We start from the raw sequence: 27,885 nt of genomic DNA, 5'->3' as shown, positions 1-27,885 counted from the left end.
CTACACCGAAGTTTCCGGAAATTCTTCTATTTCGTCAAATGCATTGAGGGTGGTTTTGCTGTTGCTCCTGGAAGAATCTTGGATTTTGTTGAAATCTCCTTTAAAAAAAAAACAAAACACTATTTTAGAAATATAGTACTCTGCAAAATGTGCTTCCAAGTTCTTGCGCACCCCCTGATTTTTAGAAGTTATTCCAACTAGGGCTTTAAAATGTCAGAGCTGGGCACACATGGCATATCGGTTAAGTTCGTGCGCTCTGCTTCGGCGGCCCAGGGTTAGCGGGTTCGGATTCCAGGCACGGACGTACACACTGCTCGTCAAGCCATGCTGTGGCAGCGTCCCATATAAAGTAGAGGAAGACTGGCATAGATGTTAGCTCAGGGACAATCTTCCTCACCAAAAAAATAAAAATATAAAAAAATAATAAAATGTCAGAGCTGGAAGGAACCTGAGAATCAATTTAATTCAACCCTTCCATTTCACAGATGGGGAAAATCAGGGCCCTCCCACTCAGTTTGCCCAAGGTCACATGGTCAGACAGGAGTCGTCGCCACACTCCCTGACTGCACGGTACCTGTCCGTCGCCCAGGCCCCGGATCCTCATTGAGAAAGGAGACGTGTGTTTTCCACTCGGTCCACTTCACCTCGTTGATTCTGCGAGTGTGATAATCATTCTCACTACTTCGCAACGGCACCTTATTAAATGCAAATAAGTAGCACCGAGTTTGGGGTGCCCCAAGAGCTCCCCTTCTGTCCGTCCCAGGGATCAGGAGCACTCCTGTCCCAGATGTCATGTCAGCATTGTTAGGGTCTGAAACCTGCCTAAGTCCCCATTTTCACAGGCCTCAAGGGATCAGTCTCCTCCCAGCATGTGGGACTCAGAAGCTCAGAGAGATGTAAAGGGGACATCTTCAGACAGCAGTGGCTGTGCCTGACTGCTGAAAGGGAGCCCACGGGGCATGAGGGAAGGAAGGAGAAGAGGGCCCGCGCTGGGAAGATGCCGGAGTGTGAGGATTAAATTCCTAGAATTTAGCTAGGGTCAAGGCCACACGAAGAGAATGTGGTTAGGGTTCAAATCCCAGAAGAGTGAGCAGCATCTAAGGTGCTGGATTGCAACTGGAGACAACGGTCTGGCTGAAGTTCACATTCAGAGAACACCTCTAGCGTGAGGGCGTCGAAATTAGAGGTATTTGTTAGGGTAACAATTTTAGTCGGAGGGGTTTCCAGGGGGTGGGAATCTTAGTCAGAGAAGTGGGTTAGGGTAAGGTTATACACAAAGAAGGTAGTTGTAGGGTCAGACAATCAGACGGGGCTAGGAAGAGGTGGACTTATCAGCAAAGATGGCATAGCATGTGCCAGTACTTTTTAAAAATCAAAAAGCTTGATGTCTGTCAAAAGTAGCTGTCTGACTTCCATTTGCCAAGGACAAAATGTGCCTCAGGTCCCCTGGCGTCATGTGAACGCACAGAGGGTGGACAGAAGGACAAAGAGTGCCAGGCTGGCAAATCTCTTCTAAACTAGACACTGGGCAGGGAGAGGCCCCGGGGGCACCTCCAGAAAGCCAGAGAGGGGAACACTGCCGACAGAGTCTCCTTTCCTCTCCCTTCTGAACCTCGGGGAGCCTCGTCCCAGGGCCAGCGGCCCTGTAAGAGCAAATTCCATCTTCTGAGGGGCCAGAACAGACCATAGCCGTGGTTTGGCAAGCAAGCGGCAGCACTGTTTCTCTAACACTCACCGACTGGTCCCTCTTTACCCACCCAAGGACGACCACCGAAGGGCCTTTCCCCTTTGTTACCGCAAACACAGTCGGAAATCTTCCTCTGCGACTTTGCACAGCTCTCCCATCCGGAATCTGCTTCTCAGCCATTCTGGCAACATTTTCTCAAACTCCAAGATCGTCCTGGCTCTCTGAGGACACAAACGAGCCTAAGCACGTCACTGAGGAGCCACCCCAGGAGCACAGCTCGGTAAGAGTGTGCACGTACCTGCATGTACACACACACACACACACAAGCGCGCACACACACACAAGTACCTGCACACACACCACCAAACAATCCACTCCACCCCCACTAGATGCTTAATGTATAGATCCTGAGGGCTTGGCTAATCTAAAATTCAAAATTTGAATTCAAATTCAAATTCAAAATTTGAAACTAAAATTCAAAAACAAAAAACCAGTAAGTTTGGGAAAGGTGTTCAAATTGCTTTGACATGACATAGACAATGTTTCTGGAAGTCCAGGAGCTTCCTAACTGAAAATGTTGGTTCCTGGGATCCCTCGGTGGAGGGAGGCCCAGACATCAGGTAGTCCCACCCCCATCCCAGGCCTGGAATCCCCTGGGCAGTTCTCTGGGCAACAATTTGTCCAATCTCTCCTGAATATTATCAACAACACAACTAAGAAGACCCTAATAATTAGAAACTTCTTTGTGTCGAATCAAAGCTTTCTCCCTCTTGTTGCCCCATATACCTCAGTTCTGCCTTCTGGGGCCACAGGTGGAAGCTGCTCCCTCTTTCACAAGTAGCTCTGCAGATATCTGAAGGAACTCTCACTTTCTTCAACCCTGGTTTCAACACCATTTCTTGTGAAGCAGTTTCCAGTCCTCTCCCAAGCCTGGTCACCACCTCTGGACCACCCTGCGGGTTAGTGTCTTCAGTGTGTAAGGCCCACAGCAAGTGAGGATGCTTGGCCAGGATGGAGGAGGGCAGAATTGTCACCTCCGTTGTCCTGTACCCTATACTCCTCGTAATGCAACCTAAGGTCACACTTCAACATCCACATATCACACTGTTGACTCTGAGCAGAGCACACCCGTAAGCCTGAGTTCCTCTCACACATGCTGTTGTCCAGCCACACTGCCTAGACCCTATACTCAAAGAACCAAGAATAAGGCTTCCTCAAACCTGGCCAAACACAGAGAGCTATACAGATTCCCAGGCCCCACCCCAGATCCAGCAGTGCAGATATACACCATGTGCTGTGCTATACCGTGTGCTGACTGAGTCCCCGTGGGGGTCCCTGAACCAGGGTCCCTGCCAGGCTCACCTGTAGGCGCCAGATGCGCTCACTCTCCTTGGAGATGTTCTCCACTGTCTCTCCCATTAGGGCGATGAGCATATTGAGGAGGAGGACGAAGGTGAGGATGACGTAGGTGATGAGCAAGAACAGAAAGAGGATGGGGTACTTGGAGTTCTGCTGGATGTTCAGGTCGCCCAGGCCTATGGTGAGCTTGAAGAGCTCCAGCACCGCGTCGCTGAAGCTGCCATAGGAGCTGCAGTCCTTCTTGTCCTTGGGGCATTTCTCGATCAGCGAGGCCAGGGCTGGGAGGACACAACAGGGTGTTCTCTTCAGCCCCTCTGCCTGGCTAATTACCCCACAAGCACATACACCCGTACCCACGCACACACACACTGCAGGCTGCTGCCTCCTTCCCTCTGGCTGTTTAAATTCCATCTCCAGCCTCAGTTCCCCCAGAAGCCTCATCAGGCGGGTTCTCTGCCTTGACCTCCTGCAGAAAGCCCTTCCTTCCTAACAAAGCCCATTCTCTTCTCTAGCCTCTCTACCCCACCATTCGGCCCTGGATCACTCGCAGCCTTTCAGCATTATTAACTATAATCTGTGTGTCCCTGGCTCCCCAGCCAAGCTTTGAGCTCCTGACTGCCTGTAACCTGGGTCGTATCCCCCAAGACTGGGAGGTCCTGAGTCTCCCCCTAATGCTCTGGAGCGAGATCCCCTGGCCAACGCCTGGGGCTCTTCTCTTCTTTCCAACATACCACAGTAGTGGCTCATTGCTGAATGGATGAATGGATGAATGAATGAATGGTCAAATCAATGAGCAAATAGATGGACGAACAAACAAGCAAGTGAAGGAGCAAATAAATAACCAAACTGTGACCCAGCAAAGGTACCAGACAGATGGGAACAGCTACCTAACTCCAAATGCCAATGATCACTGAAAAACAAAACACAACTGGCACGGGAAAATAAACCCATATCTCTCTATGCAGAGGTTAGAAATAACATCAGGCTGTGCTGTTCCCTCTGTTGTAAATGGAGAGGTTTTAAGAGGGGGATCCATCCCTGGTCCCCAGCAGACCAGAGGCTCTCACAGCTATATCTGAAGCAAACTGTGTGAGTAACATGATGTATGGAGCCAAAGGGGGTTACCTCAATGCATTACTTTACTTCTAGTTTTCAAAGACCATCAATCAAATTTCTGCAAATTTTAGTTTCCCCATCTGTAAAATGGGGCCAAAACACCTGCCCCGCCTATCTCAGGTTGTGAGGGCCACATAAGATGATGGATGTGAAAGTGGGAGGCATATCCCACAGCGTGGATAGATAAGAGTGACAGGGCGGGTCGAATCCTGGAGTCTCTAAGCCTCAGTTACCTTATGATCAGAGACGATGATTCCCCTTGATGGGGATATCAAGAGAAGAAAAAGATAAGGCTTGCAAAATGCCAAGCACAGCAGGTGCTCCACTGGTGGCCCATACAACTGTTGCGGAGGCTGCCATGTGCTTTGTCATTTTGATGTCTGTATAAACTGCTTTACAAATGTGGGAGTTACTATTATTTATAAATCAATTACCTACTCCAAATCCAAGTAAGAAAACGATATATACAAACAAGAACTTCAGAACATCATGCAAAATGACCTACAAAGAAAGAAACATGATTCAAGGGTAAGGTTTGAGCACATATCCACTATACCCTGATCTCCTTGCTGCTTCCCACCCTCTCCCAGGCCCCACCCTAATCATACCTTCTTCACTCGGCCATTCTCCTCTTCCTCTAGCCAAATCCTCCTGCTGCTCTACAGCTCAGCTCTGGGTCCCATCTCCCCCAAAATGCCCACTCTCTTCCATCCTCCCTCCTGGAACACGGTCTGTCTCCGTCCCTGCTAATTCGCCCTGTACGTGAGCACCTTTCTCCAGAGTCTCACATCGGGAATGCTCCCACCTCCTGGGGCAGTGGTGTGCTGGAGCCAGCTCACACCAGCTCATAAAAGCTGACTGCTACGTTCTCAGGAATTTCGTGAGCTGGTTGTTAAACACAACCATTATTGAAAATTAAATCATATAAACTTATAATTATATAAATTATATTGAAAACAAAGATAGTAATTATTCCAAACGTCACTTTTTACTTATTTTACAATTATCTATGCTCTTAAGGTTATTTATATCTATCATCGCCATGTGGTGGAAATAGAATATAATGGTGTGTTACTGTGCATCTCTTCCCAATTGTCTGTTCAACGACATCATGTCAGTAGCTGGAAATCAGCCATGGTGGGAATATTTATACCTTGGAAATTGTTAAATGCTACAGACCGGAGATCGACTCACTGTTTTGTTGATTGTCTAGATCTAGACTTAAGACAGCAATGGAGAAAATGTTAGGGCAGATAAAACTTAAAAATATGCCTTATGTGTAGCTGTTACGTTGTGAATAGCACAATAGTATTAACAAAACAGTATTCCAGTATTTGCAAACTATTACCCAATTCAGCAGATAAGTGGCTCACATCACTGACAAACAAGTGAAGTTCCAACATAAGTCTTCACTGTTTCAGTTTCAACTCACTCCTTAAAGTAAAAAAAAAAATCCAGCAACATTTATGTTGGAACAACACTTGTTTGTCAATTACAACCTTAGGCTGGCAACAGATATATGAGCCCAACAAAAATCAACAAATCATTCTGCCAGACTCAACTAGCTATGTTGAATTTACAATAAACAGTATTATATATTATTATTTGTAAATTGCATGCTACTCATATGGTAAAATTTATAATAAACATTATGTGTGTGTGTGTGTGTGTGTGTGTGTGTGTGTGTGTGTTTTTCCCAGAGAGCCGGTTGTTAACTATCTACCAGCACACCCCTGTCTAGGGGTGAGAACATTCCTTCACAAAGGAACCCCTCCCAGTGCCCAACAAGCCCAGGCATTTTGAGATCTGGACCCTTAAAGCCTGACCAAAGGCAAAGGGAGACAGCAGTGTTTGGGAGAATGAGCAGTGGTCTGTCCCTTGGGAAAGCCCCTTTTGCTCTCCAGACTTCAGTTTCCCCATTTGAACAATGGGTGTTCTCTGAGGGCTCCCCCGACCCCGAACCTGCATGTCTCTGACCCTCGGCAGCCCTCAACGCACCTTCTGGATCATGACACTGTATATGCCCATGGACTGGAATCCCCGCGTGTAGTAGAGCATGTTCGCCCAGCCCAGGGCCATGGCCAGCACAAGGCAGGCGAGGTACTCTTTGTAGGCAAACAAGTACAAGAAGACAGACAGTATCACAAGCACAGCTTGGACAAAACTGTTCAGGAGACACAGGAGAGAGGGCCTTACTTACTTCTCCTCAGCATCAGGGCAGATGTTCAAATCCCCCAGCCTCCCTTAAACCTGAACAGTCACCCCAGTAGCTGATGATGAAGAGATGGGATGAAGAGATGGATGAGGCTGCTCCAGACCCGCTCGACTATATCTAAAATCCAGCCTTGTAGACTGCATTGCCAGATGTGAGTGGGGGCCAACAGTGGGCTGCTTGCAGCTGTCAGGGACTTTTTAAAAATACAGATCCCCAGGGCCCCAGGAGATTCTGGCTCAGAGGGCCTACGGTGTAGCCCAGGAGGCCATATATTTTTTAAATCACCCACATGATTTCTGATTCCCTCATAGATTGGGGAACCACTGGGGTAAACTGAGGATACAGTGAATGATTGCATTTTTAACCAAAATGACAAAAGCTGTCAACATCTATACTTACAAGCCAATTATAACAAAACTCCCCCCAAACCTATTATTTTTATCTTTTATAAAAGTACAGTATATGCTAAATGAAATAAGCCAGTCACAAAAAGACAAATACTGTATAACTCCACTTATACGAGGTCCCTAGAGTAGTCAAATTCATAGAGACAGAAAGAAGATGGGGGGGGCTGGGGGAGGAGGGAATAATGACTTGATGTTTGATGGATACAGAGTTTCAGGTTTGCAAGATGAAAAGAGTTGTGGAGATTGGTTGCAGAGCAATGTGAATGTACTTCACAGCACTGATCTGTACACTTAAAAATGGTTAAGATGGTAACTTTTATGTTATGTGTATTTTACCACAATTTAAAATTTTTTAAGTACAATATATACCAAAAACACAAGATCAAAATCAGCTCCTAAAGAATGTGCATGCCGTCAGTCACCCAGACATCTGGATAAAAACCCTCTCCCGCTTATGACATCAGGCAGTCTCCACAATTACCAAATCTCTGACTAGTAAAAGTTAGGACACAGGCAACCTTGTTCTTCTCGTGCAGTGAAAAGCAAACATTTGGGTGATCGATGCAATTGGGATTGAAGTGAGGAAGGATGTCTACACCTTCCTCTACGCTAACAAAACAGCTACGAAGCAAAAGAGCAGGATGAGGCATTGGTGCCTTTGGTCTGCACTAACGCCACGGGCTGTATAAACGGATTTCTCTCTGGCATCATCATACTTTCTCAAAAGTGACAGACTCACACGTTGCTTGCCTCATGGGGCAGCGCTGCACCCAGCCTATCCGTTCGCAGTGGTATCTGGGCGCCCCACCCGCCCACAGGGATGAAAAACTCGGTTCATGCCTCTGGAAGGCGGGTACATGCTAAGTAAAACACCTAGGTATTTGGAAACGTCAGGCCAAGATTCAAGGTCCTACCGACCCAGTCTCCCAAAAACCCAGAAGAGGGACTTTGGCGGGGTCTACAGAGCTATGGAGCCCCCCATTCTTCATCCCATGCTGTAGATTCTGTTCCATCCACACAGCAGCAACGCTGAATCAGCCTCTGTTCACCCAGAGATGGGTCACGTAGGCCTCTGATGTCGGCTGCACATGACCTCACTCCGAGAGGCTGCTGAGCGGGGCTTTCCAGCTAGGGCCTGTGGTAGCCGACTCTGCACAGGCCTGGGGTGATGACTGGGGGGCTGGGCTGGCTTCCACGTGACCGTGAGTGACTCACTCCCTGCTCTGGACCTCAGTTTTCATGCCTACAGATGAGACTCAAAGATTTCTCATGCACCTTCCAGCCCTGATCTGCCAGGGTCCAAGATGGCAACTTCTAGACTCCATGCAACTAGGAGGAACTGGCCTGGAACTCTTATAAAACAGTACACAGCACTGCTCAGCGTCTTCATGCCCTCTCCGTGCTGCCTGCCGCCTGGGGCTCTGTGGCAGGCCAGAGTCAGCCATCACTGCAACCAGATGGTGGGCACTGTCCTAGGGTTTTCTGGACCCCTCCGTGGACATCTATGTGCCTCTCTTACTAGAAGGGAGAGAGGAGGTCCTGGCCATATGACTATGGCAGAATGACTGGTACAGGTAAGAGTGACACAGCAGCCACCATACAGGACTTCAGCCCTGCCTGTGAGGTGGTGACCAAAGGGACAGATCTACTTACAAGACAAAGTGAAACCAGGCATCTGAGAGGATGGACTGCAGGTCTGAGGGTCTCAGCAGGAAGATCGCGATGCCCTGAGGCCAGAAAAGAAAGAAAAGCTGCACCTTCCTCATGCCTCTCCCTGGAGGATCTGAGGAAGGGGCTGTTTACCCAGGGCTTAGACTCAGTGAGGGGGGAGTGTGTGAAGGCCCAGTCAGAGCCCAGGTAAGGGATACAGAAGTGGACCTGTGCCTAGGGGACAGAGGCAACCCCAGGGTGAAAGTAGATGCTCCCCCAAATCTCCCTACATCTCTCATTCTCACCCTCATCCTCACCCCAGAACCTGCAAAGCAGCACAACCATACAGCTGCCCGCCATTCCCCAAATCTGCCCGAGCTTTCCAGCCTCAGAGCCTCCGTTCATGCTGTTCTCATGCCTTCCCTGTCCTGACCTTCTCCCCAGTGCCCTCACGCCCAGTCCTCCCCTACCAGAGCAAATGCCATCTCTGCCTTCAAGCCTTCCCTGCTTCCCATAGTCCCCAGATGAAAGTCATCTCTCTTCCTCTGAGCACTGGTCTAAACCCAACATAGAGCCCTTTTCACAATCCATCTTAAAGCCTAGACGTTTGTGTCCATGAAATCCCCTACCAGACTGTGACCTGAAACTCCCTCCATCCCCGTGACCTCTCCCAGGGCCCCACATATAGAAGGTGTTCAGAATATACCGGTTGATTCATTGGTTGGATGGATAGATCAATTGATCAATGGAGCAATCAATCGATTGATAAACAGATGGAAAGATGGTTGGATAAAGGATGGAAGGACAGTAGGTAGGGATGAGTGGGTATTCAAACGGATGAATGAGTGGCTGGGATGATGAGAGAGGGCAGGTGATTGGATAGGTGGATGGAGGGGAGAGGAAGATGGGTCACTGAGTGGCTGGGAGGGTAGATAAATGGCAGATACATGGACAGATGGATGGAGGGGTAGACAGATGAAGTAAATAGGATAGGCCTGTTTATTGATTTATTCCCATTTCGTAACTAAGAAATCTACAGCTTAGAAAGAAAATGCCTCCACAAAGCACCCCTGCAGTAATGGCAGAGCAGGGTAGGACCGAAGCCAGGCCTGCTGTCACCCTGCCTGCCTCGCTGGGCAGTCGGGAAGGGCTTGGTGGCCCCCTCACCTCTTTCACAGAAATGCACATGGCCCAGATGAGCACGAACATCCTTCCTAAGAGCTGCAGCCATCCCATTTTGTGCGTCAGGGCCAAGGGGTGTGGGAGCGCCTGGGGAGGAAGGGAGAGAAGTGGGTGGGTGCAGGATGGGGGTGAGGAGGGCAGGGTAGTGCCAGGCCTGGAGGAACCATGCACAGACACACGCCTAACACTCAAGCTGGGCCAGAGGCCAGCAGGAAGCCCTCCTTTGCACAGGGAAGGAACGGCAGCCCCCTGCCCCTGCCCTCCCCACCCATGGTGGGAACCCAGAACTCTACAGTGAGGAACACGACCCAATCCACACTAACAACCCCTCACACCTCATGGCATTTGTCCGTTCCAGAACCCATCCACATCCAGACACTCACAGGGCCTCACGGCCTGTTAAATAAAGCTGAAACTCTATGCCCCACATAATGGATGGGAAACGGAGGCCCAGAGTGGTGGGAAAGCTTGTCCAAGTGACCTCCCCCTCCTCCCATTGCTGGTGGCCCTCACAGCAGAAACAGCCAATCGGCTCTAGTTGTAGGCAGAGCCTGGCAGGGCCTGGGTCTCCTAATCCTCCCAGCTCTCCCCCCAGCACAGGTCAGCCTGGGGCTGCGCACCTGGGCCGCAGCTCAGGTAAGCACTGGAGACGTATTCAGTTCCCCAGAAACTGTGAAGGGTGACAATTGGGAACCCCACACAAACCTCTTGGCCTCTCTCTGGGCCTCAGTTTCCCCATCTACATATGGGACTGCTCCAAGCTCCTGCAGCTGTGACCACCTCAGCCCCCCCACCCCGGGGCCCACGTACCTCCTCCTCCCGGGGGCGATAGTAAGAGACGAGAGTCAGGGTGATGTTGTAGAAGAAGTAAAAGCAGAAGGACAGGAAGAACATGTACTTGGCAAACTTCTTCCACTTCATATGCAGCAGTGTGTGCAGGGGCTCCAGGGTCAGCATCTCGTGCCGGTTCTAGGGGGAGAAGACCACCAGTCACCACGGAGATGGGGGCAGGGAGGGACCGTTTTCAAGGGGCTCTCATTTCAAAGGGAGCTCTGAGTCAGCACTGCCCTTGGCAGAAGGGCCAGTCATTATGCCCAAGGGACTGGTTGGCTGGAAATGTTGGTTGGGTAATTTCTGGCTCCTGAGGCTCCTTCCCAGTGTGCCCAGGCAGCAGCCAAACGCCACAGGAGTCTGGGCTTCCACCAGGAGGACCTGATGTTCAGTGGGGAGGAGGGCTAGAAGTGGGGAGGGCTGTGACTGGGGTCCTGGCCCCAACTTGGCCCTCCTTCACTGTGTGACCTCAGGAAAACACCTGACCCTCTCTGGGCCTCAGTCTCCTCATCTATATAACTGATAACACTCAAACTGCCCTACCAACCAGGCTGCTGTGAGGGTCCAGGGAGACCCCGGATGAGGCAGGCTCTGGGAAGTATGACTCTCGGTAAAACGTGAAGGATGAAGATCCAGCCTGCTGCCTCACTTCCGCCTAAGAGCCAAAACCTCTCCCTGCTGATGCTCTCTTCCCCTCCAGCTTCACTGACCTCCCCATCTTGCCTCCTCTGGGAAGGCCTCCCTGATTGCTCCAGGTATGTACTTCCTGATGCTTATTTGGAGCCAGGTTTGGGGGAAGAGGGAATTCTAAGCCTGGGTCATATAGAACCAGGGAGAATAGGGGCAGTGGGGGAGAAACAAGATGGAGAGGATCAACACCAAGCATCCCCACCCCCACTCCCACCCCCACCCCGCCCAGGATTCTGGGGCCACGAGGGTTTACAACCCGAGGTCAGCCGGGAACAGGTGAACCCAGCACCTGCCCTAGGCCCCGCCCTTTCTGTGCTGATGGCCCACGAAGGCAAAGGAATGGGGGACTGCAGACATGTCCAGCTAGCGGCATGGTGTCTTCCCAGTGCCTCCTGAGCCCCTGGCCTGAGTCCCAGCCCCCCACCCCCTGCCTTTCCCCAGCCAGCCCGGGAGACTCACATCGATGTTGGTGTTGTAGACAGTGATTTCCAGCACTGAGTTTTCTGTCGTGGTGTCCACGTTGGTGAGATCATACAGCGAGGATGACACGGGCCCGTATGCCCAGTCGGTGAACTTCCTGGACAAGCTCCGGAGCGGCTTCTCCCTGATCTCACGACTGAGGATGTACTTCAGGATCTGGGACAGGAAGAGGAACAACCATCAGCCACAGAACAGAGCTTGGGGCCAACAGGGCCGGAAAGATGCTCCCACCAAGGACGGATGGAGTCCTGCCTCTGAGCCTGACCCTGTGACCGCCGGGCCCGGCTTTATCTGTGGCATGGGCACGAAGCTCGCTGTTCTGTCCATCTCACCGGGGATTGTGAATACCAGAGACAAAAAGTGTGAAGGCCCTTTGCACGCTGCGGAAAGCTGCAGGATCAGCTTATAAATCCTTACACCAGCAGGGACTCCATTCAGTGAAGAATCCGGGAACTGACAATTTTGAGAAATAATTTCTGTTTGGCCTGGATTTGAGAAGAAGCTAGAAGTTTTTCTGCTTCCCTATCCCACCCTCAGTCAAGACCCTGCCAGTTGAGGCTCACCCTCTGGCCAGAGAGGGGGTGATGGAGAGAGGCCCATGACCCACCCTCTAGGTCAGTGACCCTCAAACTCTGCTGCATGCTGGGGTCACAGGGGAACATTTAAACATCCCACACCACCAACTACTCCAATCCAAATCTCAGAGGTGGGACCCAGGCATCTGCATTTAGCGAAGCTTCCTGGGCAGTTGGAAAGTGCAGGCAAGATAGAGAGCCACTGCTTTCCAGCTCACCACTTCCTGAAAGCTGAGCGCTGGGGTACCCTAGGACGGGGGCCATGGCTTCCTGGGGCACCAACCCAAGGCTCAGGAGGACGGTGTCAGAGCCCTGATCTCCCGCGACCCGGTGTGGCTCCATCTCATCTCACATGACAGCCTTGTCTCCACAGCCCAGGCAGAGAGCTCCCAAGGATATGGCGGGTCTCCCCATCCTCAGCCCCAGCCTAGAAGATCCCCAAGAACAGGGTCTGTGTCTTAAGCATCACTGCACCCTCCTCTCCCAGCATAGTGGCCAACTTGGGCAGTGTTCAGAAAGGTTTTCCAAAGAACACTGACTGAAGGAGAGAAGGGGCCAGGAAGAGTGTGGGCATTTCCCCAAGACTGGCCACAGGGGACATATTATTCTCTAGAGAACCAGTGGGTCATGGTGCCATGCTCCATGCAGGAAGCTCCATCCCTGGGCTCTCCCTAGGGAGAGCATGTGCCATAGTGGCATGCAGGGAAGAGGCCCTTGGAGGACGCTCCACCTACAACCACCATCTGACCCTCCTCAAAGGCCCCAGCAAGCTGTGTCCCTAGGGGTGGGCAGGAGACCAGGAAGGCACGCACACAATTCCTCCTCTGTCAAAGTCATTCCCCATCTCCTCCTCCTCCCACGAGAGAATGAAAGGGTCCCTTGTGGGCCCCAGCCCTGAGCACTGGGACAGGACCCAAGGCCCTCGGGGCACATGCCTCCGGGTCAGCTGCCCTGAGGCTGGCACAGCCATGATTGCTCAACTGCCCCCCACCCACCCAGCATCCTCCTGTAGCCTCCCAGGAGCCGCAGGCCCCACCCAAGGCTCAAAGATATGGACGCTGAGCAGCAGGCTTCACTGAGCCGTGACCCTAGCCCCAACCTGAGTCCTGACCTTGGTCTCAGACCAAGGCATGGCTCTAGCCACCGACAGAGATGTGAGACCACACCCGCCTGAGTCTTCATCAAGGCCCTGCATCTCACTGGCTCTGCGTGGTCATTAGGAACAAACCCACCTCAGGCCACAACTGCACTTCCAGACCTAAGGCCTAGGTGTGATCTGTGGGGCCCCCAGGGCTGGCACAGCGGCAGTGTGCCTCCCCACCCTCCCTCCTGCCCGTGGGGCCCCACCTCAGCCTTGCCCAACTTGGCGGCCAGCTGCATCGGGGTGAGGCCGTCCTTGTTGCGCGTGGTCTCCAGCTCCCAGTTGCCACTCCTCAGCAGGATCATGTCGTACATGCGCTTAACGAAGTCATTCTGCGTCTTGAAGTCCTCGGCCACCGTCACCAGCGCATGTAGGATGTTGTTTCCCTGTGAGTCCTGCGAGGTGATGTCCGTCTGCTCGTTCTCCATCAGCAGCTGCACAATCTCGGGCTGGTTGGTGCAGGCTGCCAGGGCCAGGGGTGTCTCACCTGAGCAGGGGGAGCACTGGGCTGGTTCTCTTATGGACCGGAAGTGGTGTTCCCCAAGCCCCAGGACTGAAGCCCGTATCCTGACCATCTCAGTAGGATTGACCCCTGAGGTTTCCTGTCCCTCTCCCCATCTCCTCCTTGTACAGGAGGGGAGACTGAGGCTCAGTCATTGCAGTAACCTCCTAAATGGTCTCCCTGCTACCATTCTGGCCCTCCAACAGTATCCTCAGCACAGCAGCCAGACTCATCCTGTTAATACGTGAGGCTCACCTCATCCAGGATAAAAGCTCAAGTTCCAACAACAGCCCACAAGGCCCTACATCTTCTGACATGATCTTTTCTCTCCCTCAATCATTCCCCTCCAGCCACATTGGCCTTCCTCCTTTTCCTTGAACATACCAGGCATTTTCCTATCTCAGGGCCTTCGCACAGGCTGTTCCCTCTGCCTATAGTGCTGTCCCTTTGATATCTGCATCGTTCACTCCCTCACCTTCAAGTCTTTGCTCAAACATCACCTTTTCAATGACCCACCCTAACTGCTCTATTTAAAATTGAAATCCACCTCCTCGGTGCCCCAGAACTCCTGATTCTCCTTCCTCTGTTTTACTCTTTATTTTTTCATTAGGACTTATCATTTTCTAACATATTACACAGCATTCCTATTTATTACATTTATCATTAATGGTCTCTCCCATCTAGAATGTAAGTTCCACGAGGGTAGGGATCTTCGTTTTGTTCGACAATATATTTCGAACACCTAGAACAGTGCCTGATGTATATAGTAAGTGCTCAATAAATGTTTGTTAAGAAAAGAGAAGGCAGATGACTCACACACGGTCACACAGCAAGCCTAGGACGGAGCCAAGACTGGACAGCAGGTCTCCTGCTGCATCCCTCCCAATCTCCCTCCTGCCCCCTCTCCCAACACGAGCTCCAACCAGGTCCAGTGTTGGGCAATGGACTGGACAAGACCCTGGCCTCAAGTTGGCCCAGACCCATCTAGTCCTGCTGATTAAAAAACCACCCAGAAGAGAAAACAGATCAGTGGTGGTCAGCCAGGGGCCGGGGTGGGAAGAGGGCTTGACTACAAAATTGTACCTGGAAAGCTTTTGGTGTGATGGAATTGTCTGTTCCCTGATCACGGTGGTGGTTACACGACTGTGTGCATTTGTGGAAATGAACAGAACTGTACATTGAAATGGGTGAATTCACTGTACCTAAATTACACATTTTAAAAAAATTTTTTCACCCAGAGTGCCCTAACCCTAATTGCTTTTTGACTCCTTAATATGACAAGAATTTTTGTCATCTCACTTTTGCCCCGTTTGCAACCCTGAGAGGCACCGGACACAAGGGACAGAGGCCAGGATACCTACCTCAGCTCCTTACTACACTAAGCAAGTCCTTCCCCTCCTCAGAACCTGTCTCCTCGCCTGTAAACTAGCGGTCTCTCCTTGCTCTCCCTGCCAGGTCTCTGTTCCTGCTCAGGTGGACGCCTGTGTGCCCTCTCAGACTACCAGGTGACACTCCCAGAATGCAGGCTGCCCCATCCTCCCCCCTCCCCAGGCCCTCCCTCTCTGGTCCGCCCTGGGGGTCCTGTTGCTAAGGATCCGCCCCACCCGCCTCCCTCGTTCCGGCTCTGTCCTCCCCGGCCGGCCTCGGACACGTCTGAGCGGACACAGATTCGCAGGAGGGCTCCAGGCCCCTGTCCACCCGCCGGTGCCTCTGGGGACAGGCCCTCTGGGCGGCGCAGGGCGGGGCGGCCCCTCCCTCCTCCCGGACCCCGCCCCCAGCCCCTGCCGGGCGGGGCGGCACCCACCGAAGTAGAAGCCTTCGTGCTGGTACTTGGGGTTGAAGAAGACCCCCTTGGCGTGGGCGTTGACGTCGGCGCCGGCCGCAATCAGCACCGCAGTGATGTCTCCCTGCCGCCGCTCGATGGCGATGTTCAGCGCCGTCTGCCCTGAGGACAGGGTGGGGGGCGGGGCGCTCAGCTGGGACCCCGGGTGACGTGACCTCACCGGCCCTTTCCCGTCTCTGGCCTCCATATCCTCCACGGAACCATGGCGAAATAATAGCTGCCTGTCTTGTCTGTGTCGCCCAGCTACCAAGAGTCTCAACTTCCTTCTTTGCTTCATTCATGCTTGCATGGACGCAAGGAAGGTTATGCAGCGCCTGCTCTGTGCTCTGGCGCCGGGTGCTGGGGATGCAGTGCCCCTGGATGCAGTTTTGATTCTTTCCCTCAAGAAGCGCACAGTCTCACTGAGAATTAAGGGCTACAATACAGGGAGGTGCAAGAGCTGTGGTACCCAGAGCAGGGGCTCTGAACACAGGCTGAGGGGACCAGGGGGAATTCCCAGAAGTGGCCTCTAAGCTGCCACCAGGTAAGTTTAACAAGGCTGGATGGGCCCGCCTCGAGGCCTCATAAGCCAGTTGAGAGGTTAGAACTTTATTACAGAAGGCGTTGAACAGGGAGGTGACATACCCAGAGTTTCGGTTTTGTGCCTGTGTGTTTTCACATAACTCTGGCTACAAAATTGGAGGATGCAGTAGAATGAGCCCAGACTTGTGAGAAACTGTCGCTCCAGTGGAGAAACAGATGATGAGGCCCAAAGACCTTAGGAGAAAGAGTCCCCAGGATGGTCTGTGAGGCTTGGGGGAGAAGGGGGTGTCTCAGGTGACATCCAGGTGTCTGGCCAGGTTGCTGGGTGGATGGTGCCCCAGTGACTGAGGAGTGGAACAGGGCAGAAGCAGAGGGAGGGGGAGGAGGGATATTAACCCTGTTGGTGGAGCCAGTAGAACCTCCAGATGGAAAGAACCAGAAGGCTGGGAGAGTCTCAGAATATCCCACCAGAAACAGCATTTTCCAAAGACTTGTCACCATGCCATACATAAAAATAAAGTCCTGGTCAATTAAAGAACTAAGCATTTTAAAAAATTGGAAAATTCATTTATAACCAACCTTTTGGTAGGGAAAACCTTCTCACGCAAGATCCAAAATGCAGAAACCATAAAGAAAAAATTGATATGTTTGCTTGCGTAAAAATTAAAGATTTCTGTATTTCAAAAGATGTCTTAAAGAAAGTTAAAGGACAAGTAAGTGATAGGCTGGGGGGAATATTTGCGATGTCTCAAAGAAACAATGCATTTTTAAAAGTCCATGATATATGAAGAGCCCCTACAAATCAGTAGAAAAACAAACAACCTAAAAGAAAATTGAGAAATGATTTTTAACAAGTACCTCACAGAGAAGAAAATACACGTAGCCATGAAGAAAGTGAAAGATGTGTGGAATCCTTGGTAATCGGGAAAATGAAAATTAGAACCTAATTATTTAACACTTTTCACCCACCAGATGGGCAAAAAACAAAAAAAAAAAGATAGTTTCCAGGATTAGTGAAGGGTGGGGGAATGAATACTTTTGGACCCTTTTGTCGGGGGAGAGTAAATTAGTACCTTTTGGAGGCAAATTTGGCAGTAACTGTTATAATTTTAAATGTGCACGTCCTTGAACTCAGAAAATCCAATTCAAAGTGTTTTCCTAAAATGTGTGCACTGTGCACAGGGTCACAGACAAGAACGTGCACAGCAACATTGTCACAGCAAAAAATTGGAAACCCCCCGGATGTCTGCCAAGAGGGGAACAGTGAGATTAGCTGCCCTCCAGCCGGACTCAGACTAAGCAGGTGGAAAGGAGGCAGACTTTCATATTCTGACCTGAGAAGGTGTCCAAGATACACCGATAATCCAAAACAAAGCAAGTTGTAGAACAGTACAAACAGTACAATGCTATTTTATGTTAAATAAGTAGATAAATGAATACGAAATAAAACTATCTGCTTCTATGTGCACATATACACATATGTCAAAAGTCTAGGAAAGTCCTTACAGGACACACACCATAATAATCATCTCTGGAGAGGAGAGTGGGAAACAGGTGAAGGTTTTTTTTTTTTTAACTTAATTAAAATATTTGAATGTTTTACAATGAAACTCTAATCATGTGTTATTTATGTAATTAAAAATAAATTGTAATATTGAGTCTAGCTGATGGATATATAGAGGTTCGTCATGCTACTATCTCAAATGTATTTGCTTAAAATTTTTTTATAATAAAAAATTTTTAATTGTTAAAAGAAAAAAATAATCTCTGAAGGCCTCTGATAAAATACTTATATTAATAAAGTTGTCATTGGATTCTTTTTGCAGCATAGGGAGGAAATATTAGCCTCTACCAGATGAAGAAACTGAGGCTCAGAAAGGCAGGGTAATCTGCCCAAAGTGAGGAAAGATGCTCCTCTGGTGGTCCTGGAGCCCCTCAGCCCCAGGTGTCAGGGAGTTCCTGAAAACTCTGAAGGGAGGGCATCAGCAGATACCATCAAGGGGAAGAACGGGGGCTTGGTTTCTGGAAAGGCAGGACTCAGTGGGTCCTTCCACCATACAGAGAGAGGGAGTGCTCACAGGCCATCTGGTCCACCACCGCACCTGGTGCCAGAAACAATGCCTGGCATGTGGTCAGTGCTCAAAATTATTTGCAGAACGAAAGAAAAGAGGAGTGCCTGCGATCTGCCTATCTGCTGGGCACCACGCTGAGTGCTTTGGGCTTTCAGGGACAGCAGTGCCTCCTCGTGGCACGGCCCCCGCCCACCCTCGGGATCCCTGTCTGCACAGCCCCACCCCTGGGCAGGATACCTTCGTAGGCCTGCTCTGTGTACGCGGCGTTGATGAACCTGTCCAGGATGTCATTCTCCTCGGCGAAGGCCAGCAGGACCTGCACGATCTCCTTGGTGTTGGGGTTGATGTTTAACAGGGCCTTCATCAGGCAGGTCTTCCCCGTGTCCGAGGCCGTCAGGTTGTGCATGAGGAAGTCTGCAGGCAGGGTCATGGGATGGAGCCACAGGTGGGACCCCGGCTGCCCTTGACCCTCCCAGCCCAGAGAAGGGGAGGCCGGGGTGTGGGCGCTGCAACCTCAGACCCCAACACCCTGCTCCATGCCCTCTGGTGGCATCCCTGACCCCCGAGCTCCCCTGCTCTCCTTCTCCCTCTCCAGCTCCTCCTCCTCTGGCTCCTTTGCTGGCTTCTGTTTCTCTGCCCACGCTAGCCTTAGTAGAGGCCTTTTGCTCTTTGCCTTCTGCACCCTTTCCCTTGTGGGGGGCAGTCTCACACACTACATGGCTTCCCACTATTCCCCTCAGTGCTGATACCTGAATCTCTAGCCCACCCCCTCCAGGTGCAAATAGAGCTCATTGCCTCCCCCTAACCTGCTACTCCTGGTCCCTAAGACAACTCAGTCTCCATCACCCAAGTCACCCAAGTCCAAAAGGCACCACCCTGGACTCACTCCCCACATCCTTGAGTCCTACCGATGCCACTCCCTAAAGAGCTGTCCGCCTCCCGAGCCCTGATGCTGGGGTCCCAACTCTGCCATGACTCTCACCTGTCTAAGCCCTCCATGGCTCCCCATTGCCCTCAGAGTCAGGTTCAAAGTGCCTAGCCCAGCATTCAAGGCTCTGGTCAGGAGAGGTAGACAGCAGGAACCAAGTAGGGCCCCCAGCCCCACACCCTCTGCCAGGACCAAGCACTGACCAGGCATGTCCATGCCACGGCGCCGCTTGCAAAGCTCCTGCAGCTCGGCCAGCAGCTCCAGCAGCTCGTCCACGCAGCCCTCCGACACGGCTGTGAAGATGCACTTCTTCAGCCGCCTCTTTTTTCGCCTCTGCTCTTCCTTGGCCAGGTTTGCACTGAAACCAGAAGAGGTTTCTGACTCACCATACATGCAACACCACCCTGACCCCTCCCCTTCCCCCACCAGGGCCCCTGTGCCTATAGGGCGCTGCACCAGCCCCCAACATCTCCCGCGCCTGTCACAATGCCTGAAATCCCCTCCATGAGTGCTCCAGGCCCCTGGGATCCATGTTGCCCCATGCAGGCTTCCCTTTGAATCCAAATGCAATCACATTTTATCAAAATATATATTTGGATACGCATACTAATGATCAGGAAGGCTATACACCCACCCGTTAATAGTGACTGCCTCAGAAGACTGGGATTAGGGGAAGGGAAATTTTATTTTTATATTTTGTTTTGTTTGAATTCTTTTCATCTAACCCTCCCTACCCCCACACTCCAAATAGGGAGCCATGGTAATGTGTTGATGGATATCCTTCTGTTTGTGTGTGTTCTTGCAAAATGCACGTTGATGTTTGATCATTTGTATGCATGTGCTTTTAATTTGTGTATATGGTATTGTCTTAAGTTCTCCTTCTGCTGCATATTGTTGTTTGAATGTTTTATAATGAATGGGTATTACTTTTATAGTTTATAAAATGTAATATTCCCCTCCCCCCCAAAATTTCCTATACATCACAATCATGGGCCCAGACATTTGTCCCAGCCCCCTAGGAATAGCAGCTTCTTTCTCTTTCCTGCAGGGTCCTAGTGCCTGTCGCCTGGCACCAGCCTGGTGGCCACTCGGAGGAGGGGAAGAACCAGGCTCACCTGGGACTGTTGGGATTGGATGGGGTCTCTGTCACATAGCCCTGAGGAGATTGCGGGGAGTCCATGTCATCACAGTTGCCAGAGACGCTGGAGGGTGGGGGAGAGAAGAGAGAGGGACAAGTTTAAATATGGATCATGGTAGCATGCCCCAGCCAGGCCTGGCCGTGTGGCCCAGGGTAAGTCACTGCCTGCTAGCTGGAGTTGAGGGCTGGGTAGGGCAGGGGGCTGGTACTCACCACTGTCGGATGTTGGAGTCCATGGGCTTAGAGAAGAATGGGGGAGAGGTCTTGGTGACAATGGGGTTGGGCTCGAACCCTTCTATCTCCAGGAAGAAGTGTGCACTGGAGGGACACCCAAGCAAGACCGTTAGAGCTGGGACAGGGCCTTTCCACCTGCGTGTCCCTCAAGCCTGCTGCTGAGGGTGCCCACCCACGTGCAGCACTTGCTCTCGGCCAGCTCCACACTGGCCCCAGTGCCCAAGTGGCCTCACTAACCCTCACAGCAGCCTTTGGGGCTACCATCGTCATCACCCACATTTCACAGGTGGGCATGTGGAGGCTCCCAGGTCAAGCAACTTACCCGAGGCCACACAGCAGATAGGTGGCAGACCTGGATTCACAGCTGGGTCTGGGTGACTCCTGTCACTAGAAAATACTGAGTAGATGAACAGGGGTCTCTACTGGGGTGGCCTAGCATCTGAGGGGGATTTTCCTGTCTGCAGCTGCCTCTAGGTGCAAAGGACTCTCCAGAGATGGGGGACTTGGCAGTGGGAGCTAGATTCCCCCATCATCCCCCAACTGCCCCTCAGGCCTCAGGTCTGAAGCAAGAGCCCTGCCAGGGAGCTCCCTGGACTCTGAGCTCTGCAAGGGCCACTCCTGGCTCTTGAAGGAGAGGGAAAGGCCTGGAGTTACGCTGGCTGCCCGGGTGCAGTCCCCACCCCCCCACTTTGTCAGCACAGACAATAGGCTGAGAACGGCTGATCTAGATTAGGGAGGACCTGAGGGATCAGGAACAGGGCTGAGAATCCCTCGTCAAGCAGGAGAACCCAGGAAACCACTCTGAACAATGGAGGCGAGGAGCAGTGGAGTGGCGAGTGAAGGGTCCGCTTTTCCCTGGCGCTGGGAGGAGAGAGACGGGGGCCCAGGGCCTGTGACCTGGCTAAGCCCCAGGAGGAGAGAGACTCACTGCCCTGGGAGAGGCAAGATACACACCCAAAATGCGATGCCCCAGCCAGACACAGACACACCCACAGATGCAGACACGCATGCTGTCAGAACCCACAATCATACACTCGGAGACAGTCCTTCTCGTGACAACCAAGATGGTGAGGATCAGGCCGAGGGTGATCTCAGTTACAGCAACCCCCCCACCTCAAAGCTGCTGCAGCACCACTGCCAGCTCTGTGACCTGACTCTCTGACCTGGCCCAGGACAGTGGCCTCCTGATCAGCAGGTCTCTCTCCTAAGTGCCCTTGCTGCCTTCCTCCTTCCCAGGCCTAGGATCAACAGCCCCCCCCCTCCCCATAACAGCTCCCAAAGTACAGTCCAGCCATATCAAGTTTGGAGGGGAGGGCAGCAGGGAAGGGGTTGAGTCCCCATTCTACAGATGAGGGAACAGAGGCCCAGCATGCAGAAGCAGCTCATCTGTGGTCACCCCCAGGGTGGAAGCCAAGGTGGTCAGAGAATCTGACTCCAGATGTCCAGGCTTACAGCCCACACCACTATCCACACCCCTCTGCTCTCCCTTCGGCTTCTGGATCTGCTTCCAGCCAAACCAGCTCCAGGAATCCGGCACAGAGGGAGGCCTCTCAACACAGCCACTTCCCAGGGTAGGGCAGGCAGGAGGGAGACCCGGGCCTTACCTCCAGGCACAGACAAGCCCAGAAGGCTCAGAACTAACCCAGAAATGGGGTATAAATATGTGGGGGGCAGCGCTGGCTGACACATTGGCCCTCACCTTCCTGTCTCCTGCCCATCAAGAGGAACCTTCTGACCTGACCTAAAATCAAATCCTTCTTCCAAAAGAGAAGACAAAGGGAGGAGCAAACCCCTAGCTAGGAGCCTGAGGCCTGGGTTCTAGTCTGGCTCTGCCTCTGCCTCTGCCTCCTGTGTGACCCCAGGTGGTCACTTGCCGTCTCTGGGCCAAGTGTCCTAACCTCGATGGAGAATGGTTGGGCCAGATGATTCCCTAAGGCCTAGACTCTGGAGCCAGGGCAGCTCCGGGATGGTCCCCTTACGGACTGTCTAGCTGAAGTAGGTATTAGAGGTCTTCCAGTCTGATCACCATTTCCCTGCACCCCTGCAGTGCCCCAGAACTGCCACCCCAAAGCAACTCAGCCCCAACACATCCTGGTTGAGATTTGCGGAACTTTCTGGAGGCAGAGCCCAACTACCACACCCTCAGCTGTTTCCCCAGGCCAGTTGGCCCCGCCCCGCCCCACCCACCCACCCGGTCCTCCACCCCACCCTACCTATCTAGGCTCCTCAGTAGTGCATTTACTCAACAAATAATTTATTGAGTACCTACAATGTGCCAAACACTGTTCTAGAAGATGGGGATACGGTGGTGAACAAGTGGACAAAAATCCTTCACCTCTCAGAACTACTGTTCCAGTGGGTTGGTCAGAACAGGCCCCAAGGTCAGACCAGGCTATAGCACAGTGAGGACATTGCTTTTCTTGCTCTAGACAACACACTGTCCTTTCGTTGTAAGTTCCTCAATGGCAGGAACTACGATTGAATTGTCCTTGATTCTCCAGAACCCAACACTGGTCATGACACTCAGAAGACCTAACTGAACAGATGAGTGGAAGGATGAAAAGGTGATGAGTGAAAGGTAAATGAGTGGAAAAAAGACTGGCTGGTTGGATAGATGGACAGATGAGTGGATGGATGAATAGATGGACAGGTGAGAGGATGGATGAATAGATGGATAGATGATGGATGGATGGATACATGAATGCATGCATGCATAGAAGGATGGATGAATGCATGGATGGATGGTTGGGTGGATGGATGCATTCATGGATGGATGCGTAGAAGGATGGATGGAAAGAAGGAAGGAAAGAAGGAAGAATGGATGACTAGCTAAGGAATGAGTAATTGGGTGGGTAGATAGGTGGATAGATGGAGACCATTGAGCTGGACCAATAAGCAAACAGACCAACACAACCTTAAACTGTAAATGTTGTTGGGAGGTTGCACCCCTCAAGAGACTCCCACTGGGCTCTCAGTTGCCCAAAGCCCTCACCTCTCCTTCTCAGTCTTGAGTAAGAAGTTGAAGAGGGGTCCTTTGCCACTCCTCCTCCCCTCCTTTTCAGGCCTCCTCCCAGAGCCCACAGGGGCCTCAAGGATGGTCCAGAAAACCAGATCATGAGAGCATCTATCTACTCCAGGCCTGGAGACCAAGGCCCTGAGGGCAGAAGTATTTCCTCATCTCACGGTGGAGCATCCTCACTCATGCTAAGTGACTGTGCTGAGCCACCAGCTGCTTAGTCATCAACTCACCCCCTCCTTCTCTGGTTGTCTTGCCTGCTCCTTCACTGACTCACCCACTTGTTCAAAAACTACTAATATGCTCTGCATAGGAAACTCAGGGGGCAGGGAGAGAAGAGATGACCTTTCCAGAGACCCTGTCCTCAGAGATCTCAACCAGAGCTAAGACATCGTCCCAAGAACCTCTTCAGAGAGGAACTGGGCTATGGGAGCTCAGGGGAAGAGAAGGTTCTTCCAGTCAAGGACAGGGATCCAGGAAGGCTCCATGCTCTGTCAGGGTGGGATTTGGTCTGGGTCTTGAAATGGACCTGTGGTTTGGGAAAAGCCCTGGGAGCAGAGGGAGTAGCGTGAGAAAACTTTCCCTGGTAGGAAAATAAGGGCTGTGTCTGAGGAAGGAAGCCTTCAGTGGCTGGAAAGGAGAGTGGTGAGAGCCAGTCCGGAAAGGACCCAGCTGTGGGCAAAGACCTAACTCCTGGGGCATGGAGCTGCTAGACCCTGAGGGCCTGTCCCACGCCTGCACCACTTGCCACCGCACATGCCACATCTCACCCGCCATCATGAGCAGATGGCAAGGTCTTGGCCACGTGACATCCTGGGTCCTGACCTGCAGCAGATGCTGTTTGTTTATTCCTACCTCTGACCCAGACCAAAGGGCACCTGGATGTTGTTAAGTCAGGTGCGTAGACAACTAGGCACCATTTCTCCTGCATTTCTGTCCCTCTGAAGGCAAAGAACTATCCCCAAGCAGCCCCAGGGCTGGAGAGGAGCCTGTCTCACCTGCTTTGACCCAAGAAATGCCCAGGTTCTGAGCTCCACACAGCCAGCTCCTCCAGAGCCTTCATCGGCCTGCGCCTCTGTCCCTGCACATCGCCTTGTCCAGGGCCCAGTAAGGAGGTCACGGTGTCAGCTATTCTCGGGAAGTGGCATGATGGTTCTGGAAAAGTTCCAGGTCCAAAAATCTCTCCCCAGTCTAGACTTCTTAGTGCCTTCAATTCCACCATTACTACCTATTTCCTTAGTGGTCAGAATTGCCGTCTTTAGTTACATATAATTTTTTCTCTTCTTTTTCTTTCAAGGCCTGAGTCCCACACTCAGTTCTGAGGGAGATGCCCAAACCTTTGTGGTCTGAGGAGAAGTAAGCATGTGAGGGCCCTCAAAGAGCCCTTGGGAAAGGGAAGGAGCCACCGCTTCATGAGACAAAGGTCACACCTCGCTCCCCGGCTCTTGGCTGAGCCAAGGCTGTATGCAGAGCTGAGCCTGGAGCTAAGTCTATGAAAAGGGATGTACTCAGAAAAGGCAGTTTAACTTTGAGAAGAACCTGGGATTTTCCTGAAACCCTGTCCTCATTCCTTCCTGAAGTCCAAACCTCCCCTGGGAAAGGAGAGAGAAATGGAAATCGGAAAAGAGGCAAGAGGGTGGTGTTTGGTGGCTCTGCTCAAGGATATCTCTGCTGTCACCCGGACAAGCCCCCCGGACGCAGACTGCCCCTACGATTCCACCAACACCCGTCTGATCTCCACATCCATCCAGTTGCTCTCCTGCACCAGGATGGAGTTTCCACCTGGGTGTCCCTCGGACATCTCTCAGCCAACATTTCACACCCGAACTTGGCTCATTCCTCCTGACCTTGCTTGTTCCCTTACGAAGTGTCCATGTCAGAGACGGCCCCATCATCCCTCCAGGTCCCCCCACCAGAAGAAGGGGATGTCTCTTAGTCCTCTTCCTCCTCCTCTCTCGTAGTTGATCCTGTGGACCACATGATCCTATATCCCTCTGATCCATCCCCTCTTCTCCACCCCTGACCACCCAGGCTCAGACTTCACACCCTGTCACCTGGGCTTCCCAACAGCCTCCCCTCCAATCCATCATCCACACAGATCACCCAGAGTATCCTTTCCAAAATGCAAACCTCACCATGCCCTCTCTTTCACAACAAAATCCCTCTATGGCTCCCCACTGCCCTCAGGTTTGTCCAATCTCCTTAACTGACCTCCAAGACCCAGCCCCAATGGGACTCATCTCCACAAAGACTCCCCCACCCACCCAGCACTTCAACCCCACGGGACTCCTCACTGGTCCCTGCCCCAAATTTTTGCCTGGGATGCCCTTTCACTTCCTCTCCACCTGCCATAATCCACTCTAATACCACCTCCTCCAGGAAGTGCCCTGAGACTGCCCACAGGATCAGAATGACCTGCCCCTCCTAGGCCCTGCCCCACGTAGTTCCACCCTCTCTCTAGGTCACTTCTCACATTCTCCTTGGTGCCCTTCTCACCAACCAGACTGAGCAGGGACAGACTTTCTTTCTCTCTGTATCCCGGTCTCCCAGGCCTGGCGCACAGAAGATCTCAGCAATTATTACTCAAACTGACAGAAGGAAAGCACCAAGCTCACCTCTGGCCCAAGAGAGTGGCTGGGATGGGGGTAGAGGAGGCAGGGCAAAGGGGCCAGCCTAGACCTGGGGCCCACCCGGGCCCAACGGGAGCACAGCTGGGGTGGAGGAGGGGCCCCAAATTGGTGGAGGGGGTGGAGGGACTGCAGCGGGGGCAGCTCAGGGGCCAAGTGTGATCCTGGAGAAGTACTTTCCCCACTCCCCCTTCCTCCGTGTCCCCAACTGGGAAGTGGTCATAACTATCCCAGCCCTGCCCAGTTCCCAGGGGCCCTGTGGAGTGACGATGACAATGACAGTGATGAAAACGAAGACCAAGGTAACAAAACCACTACCAGCGCCGACATGTGCTGGGCACTGACCGCTCCAGGCCCTGTGCTGAGCACTTTGTTGGCACGATCCCAGTTAACCCTCATCCCGTGAGCTGGTGCCATTGCTGGTGTCCCCGTTCCCCAGGGGGGTTAGAGAGCCTGAACCACCTGACTGGGTACACGCAGATGTGAGTGCTTTGGTGCGCGTGAAAAACGTACTCAGTAGGGGCTCCAGGCCACCTGGAATTTCCACTGCCTTTTGCTCCTCGTCTCAAGCACGGCTCCAGCAATCCCTCGCCTCCCCCAGGAGCCTCCTGAATGTTTCTGCCTCAGTGCCCCCTGACCCCTCCAGGGAGGCCTCCCTGATTATTCCAGTTGTACTGACCTCCCCAGCTCAGCCCCCCGAGTTTGCAGTGTTGCTCTGCCCCGCCCCCAGTTACACGTAGTCGGGCACCAGGGCACCCCAGATGAGACTGGGAGTCTCAGGTCCACCCCAGGAAAGGGCCCTCTGTGGGTGGGCACCAGGCCCCTCCTGTGCCCTCACAGCGCAGCACCCAGGCCCAGACCCGCCAGTCCTACCTCTTCTTGGTGGGGGTGAGCTCCACCGGCCTCTTCTCCTGCAGGACGGCAGGATTCGCACCCGGGATGGTGGCTCGTCTGCCCATGAAGGGCACCATCTCCTTGGGGTGGGCGTTCATGGCTGGAACACAGCTCAGATGTGAGATTGAGGAGGCATGGAGCTTCAGGGGGCTTCAGACCTCCGTGTGGCATCATGTGGCCCCTACTCGCATCCCCTCAGACAGGGAGTTCCCTCTCTTCCTTCCCAGACCACCAATCCTTCTCAGGGACAGGAAGACTGTGCTCATGGCTTCTCCTGTTCCCTGCTCCAGTACCCCAGCTCCTGTGGGTCCTAGGAGAGCCCAGTAGAGCCTCCAGGTAGAGACCACCATGCCCTTAGCCTCTCTCACAACGTCATCTCCAGCCCCACCAACCTCCAGGTGGACTCCTGAGAATAAGCTCCGCCTTCTCAATGTCCCTGTCAGATTTTGTGTTCAGAGCTCTCCTCTACAGAGCAGGACTGTCACCTCCTTTTCTCTAGACACTATGCTCCTAATAACACAGCCTCAGGCCCTTCTGGTTTTTAAATTTCTCAGCACCCTAGTGGTCTCTGCAGTTAACACACTGATCATCTCTCTCTCTCACCCACTTAAAACTGAGTATAACCAGCCTCATGTCTGTCTGTCCATTCGATTCCCTTCTCACCTGGAAGTAACAACAGAGCCTCCTCCCCTGAAGCAGAGGAGGCAGCCCTCAGTCCAGACCTGCTTTACTGATCTTCAGTATGGCTGGACCCTGTGCTGGGCTCAGAGGGAGAT

The 27,885-nt window shown here is 52.3% G+C and overlaps 1 protein-coding gene across 2 annotated transcripts; it reads right to left on the bottom strand.

The window, feature by feature from the left end:
• Positions 1–27,219, bottom strand: TRPV3 (transient receptor potential cation channel subfamily V member 3). Of its 2 annotated transcripts, none has more exons than XM_004433275.3 (17): positions 27,089–27,219; positions 20,552–20,656; positions 20,316–20,402; positions 19,404–19,558; positions 18,510–18,686; positions 15,640–15,780; positions 13,540–13,820; positions 11,597–11,773; positions 10,427–10,585; positions 9,602–9,703; positions 8,438–8,511; positions 6,161–6,326; positions 4,597–4,663; positions 3,050–3,324; positions 1,796–1,908; positions 575–654; positions 1–98 (listed from the first exon to the last, which is right to left on the bottom strand). In XM_004433275.3, the coding sequence occupies exons 1-17, from the start codon at positions 27,205–27,207 to the stop codon at positions 1–3; spliced, it is 2,376 nt and encodes a 791-aa protein (XP_004433332.2). In that variant the 5' UTR covers positions 27,208–27,219. The 2 variants fall into 2 exon arrangements, with proteins under 2 accessions (XP_004433332.2, XP_087296311.1); XM_087440185.1 differs by having other exon boundaries at positions 1–95; positions 27,089–27,207.
• Positions 27,220–27,885: the final 666 nt, after the last annotated feature.

The sequence above is a fragment of the Ceratotherium simum genome, chromosome 16 (genome assembly GCF_057802395.1).
Source record: "Ceratotherium simum simum isolate JZ-2026a chromosome 16, ASM5780239v1, whole genome shotgun sequence".
In the NCBI taxonomy this organism is placed as follows: domain Eukaryota; kingdom Metazoa; phylum Chordata; class Mammalia; order Perissodactyla; family Rhinocerotidae; genus Ceratotherium; species Ceratotherium simum.
Note: the sequence above shows the minus strand (reverse complement) of the source record. Positions and strands in the feature narration are given on the sequence as shown.

Excerpts from the sequence above, each read along its gene's own strand:
- TRPV3 (XM_004433275.3), bottom strand. The coding sequence starts at position 27,207 with ATGAACGCCCACCCCAAGGAGATGGTGCCCTTCATGGGCAGACGAGCC. Across the intron at positions 18,687-19,403 it reads CCGTGGCATGGACATGCCTG|ACTTCCTCATGCACAACCTG; the intron begins GTCAGTGCTTGG and ends CCCTGCCTGCAG. Across the intron at positions 4,664-6,160 it reads ACAGTGTCATGATCCAGAAG|GTCATTTTGCATGATGTTCT; the intron begins GTGCGTTGAGGG and ends CTTTCTTTGTAG.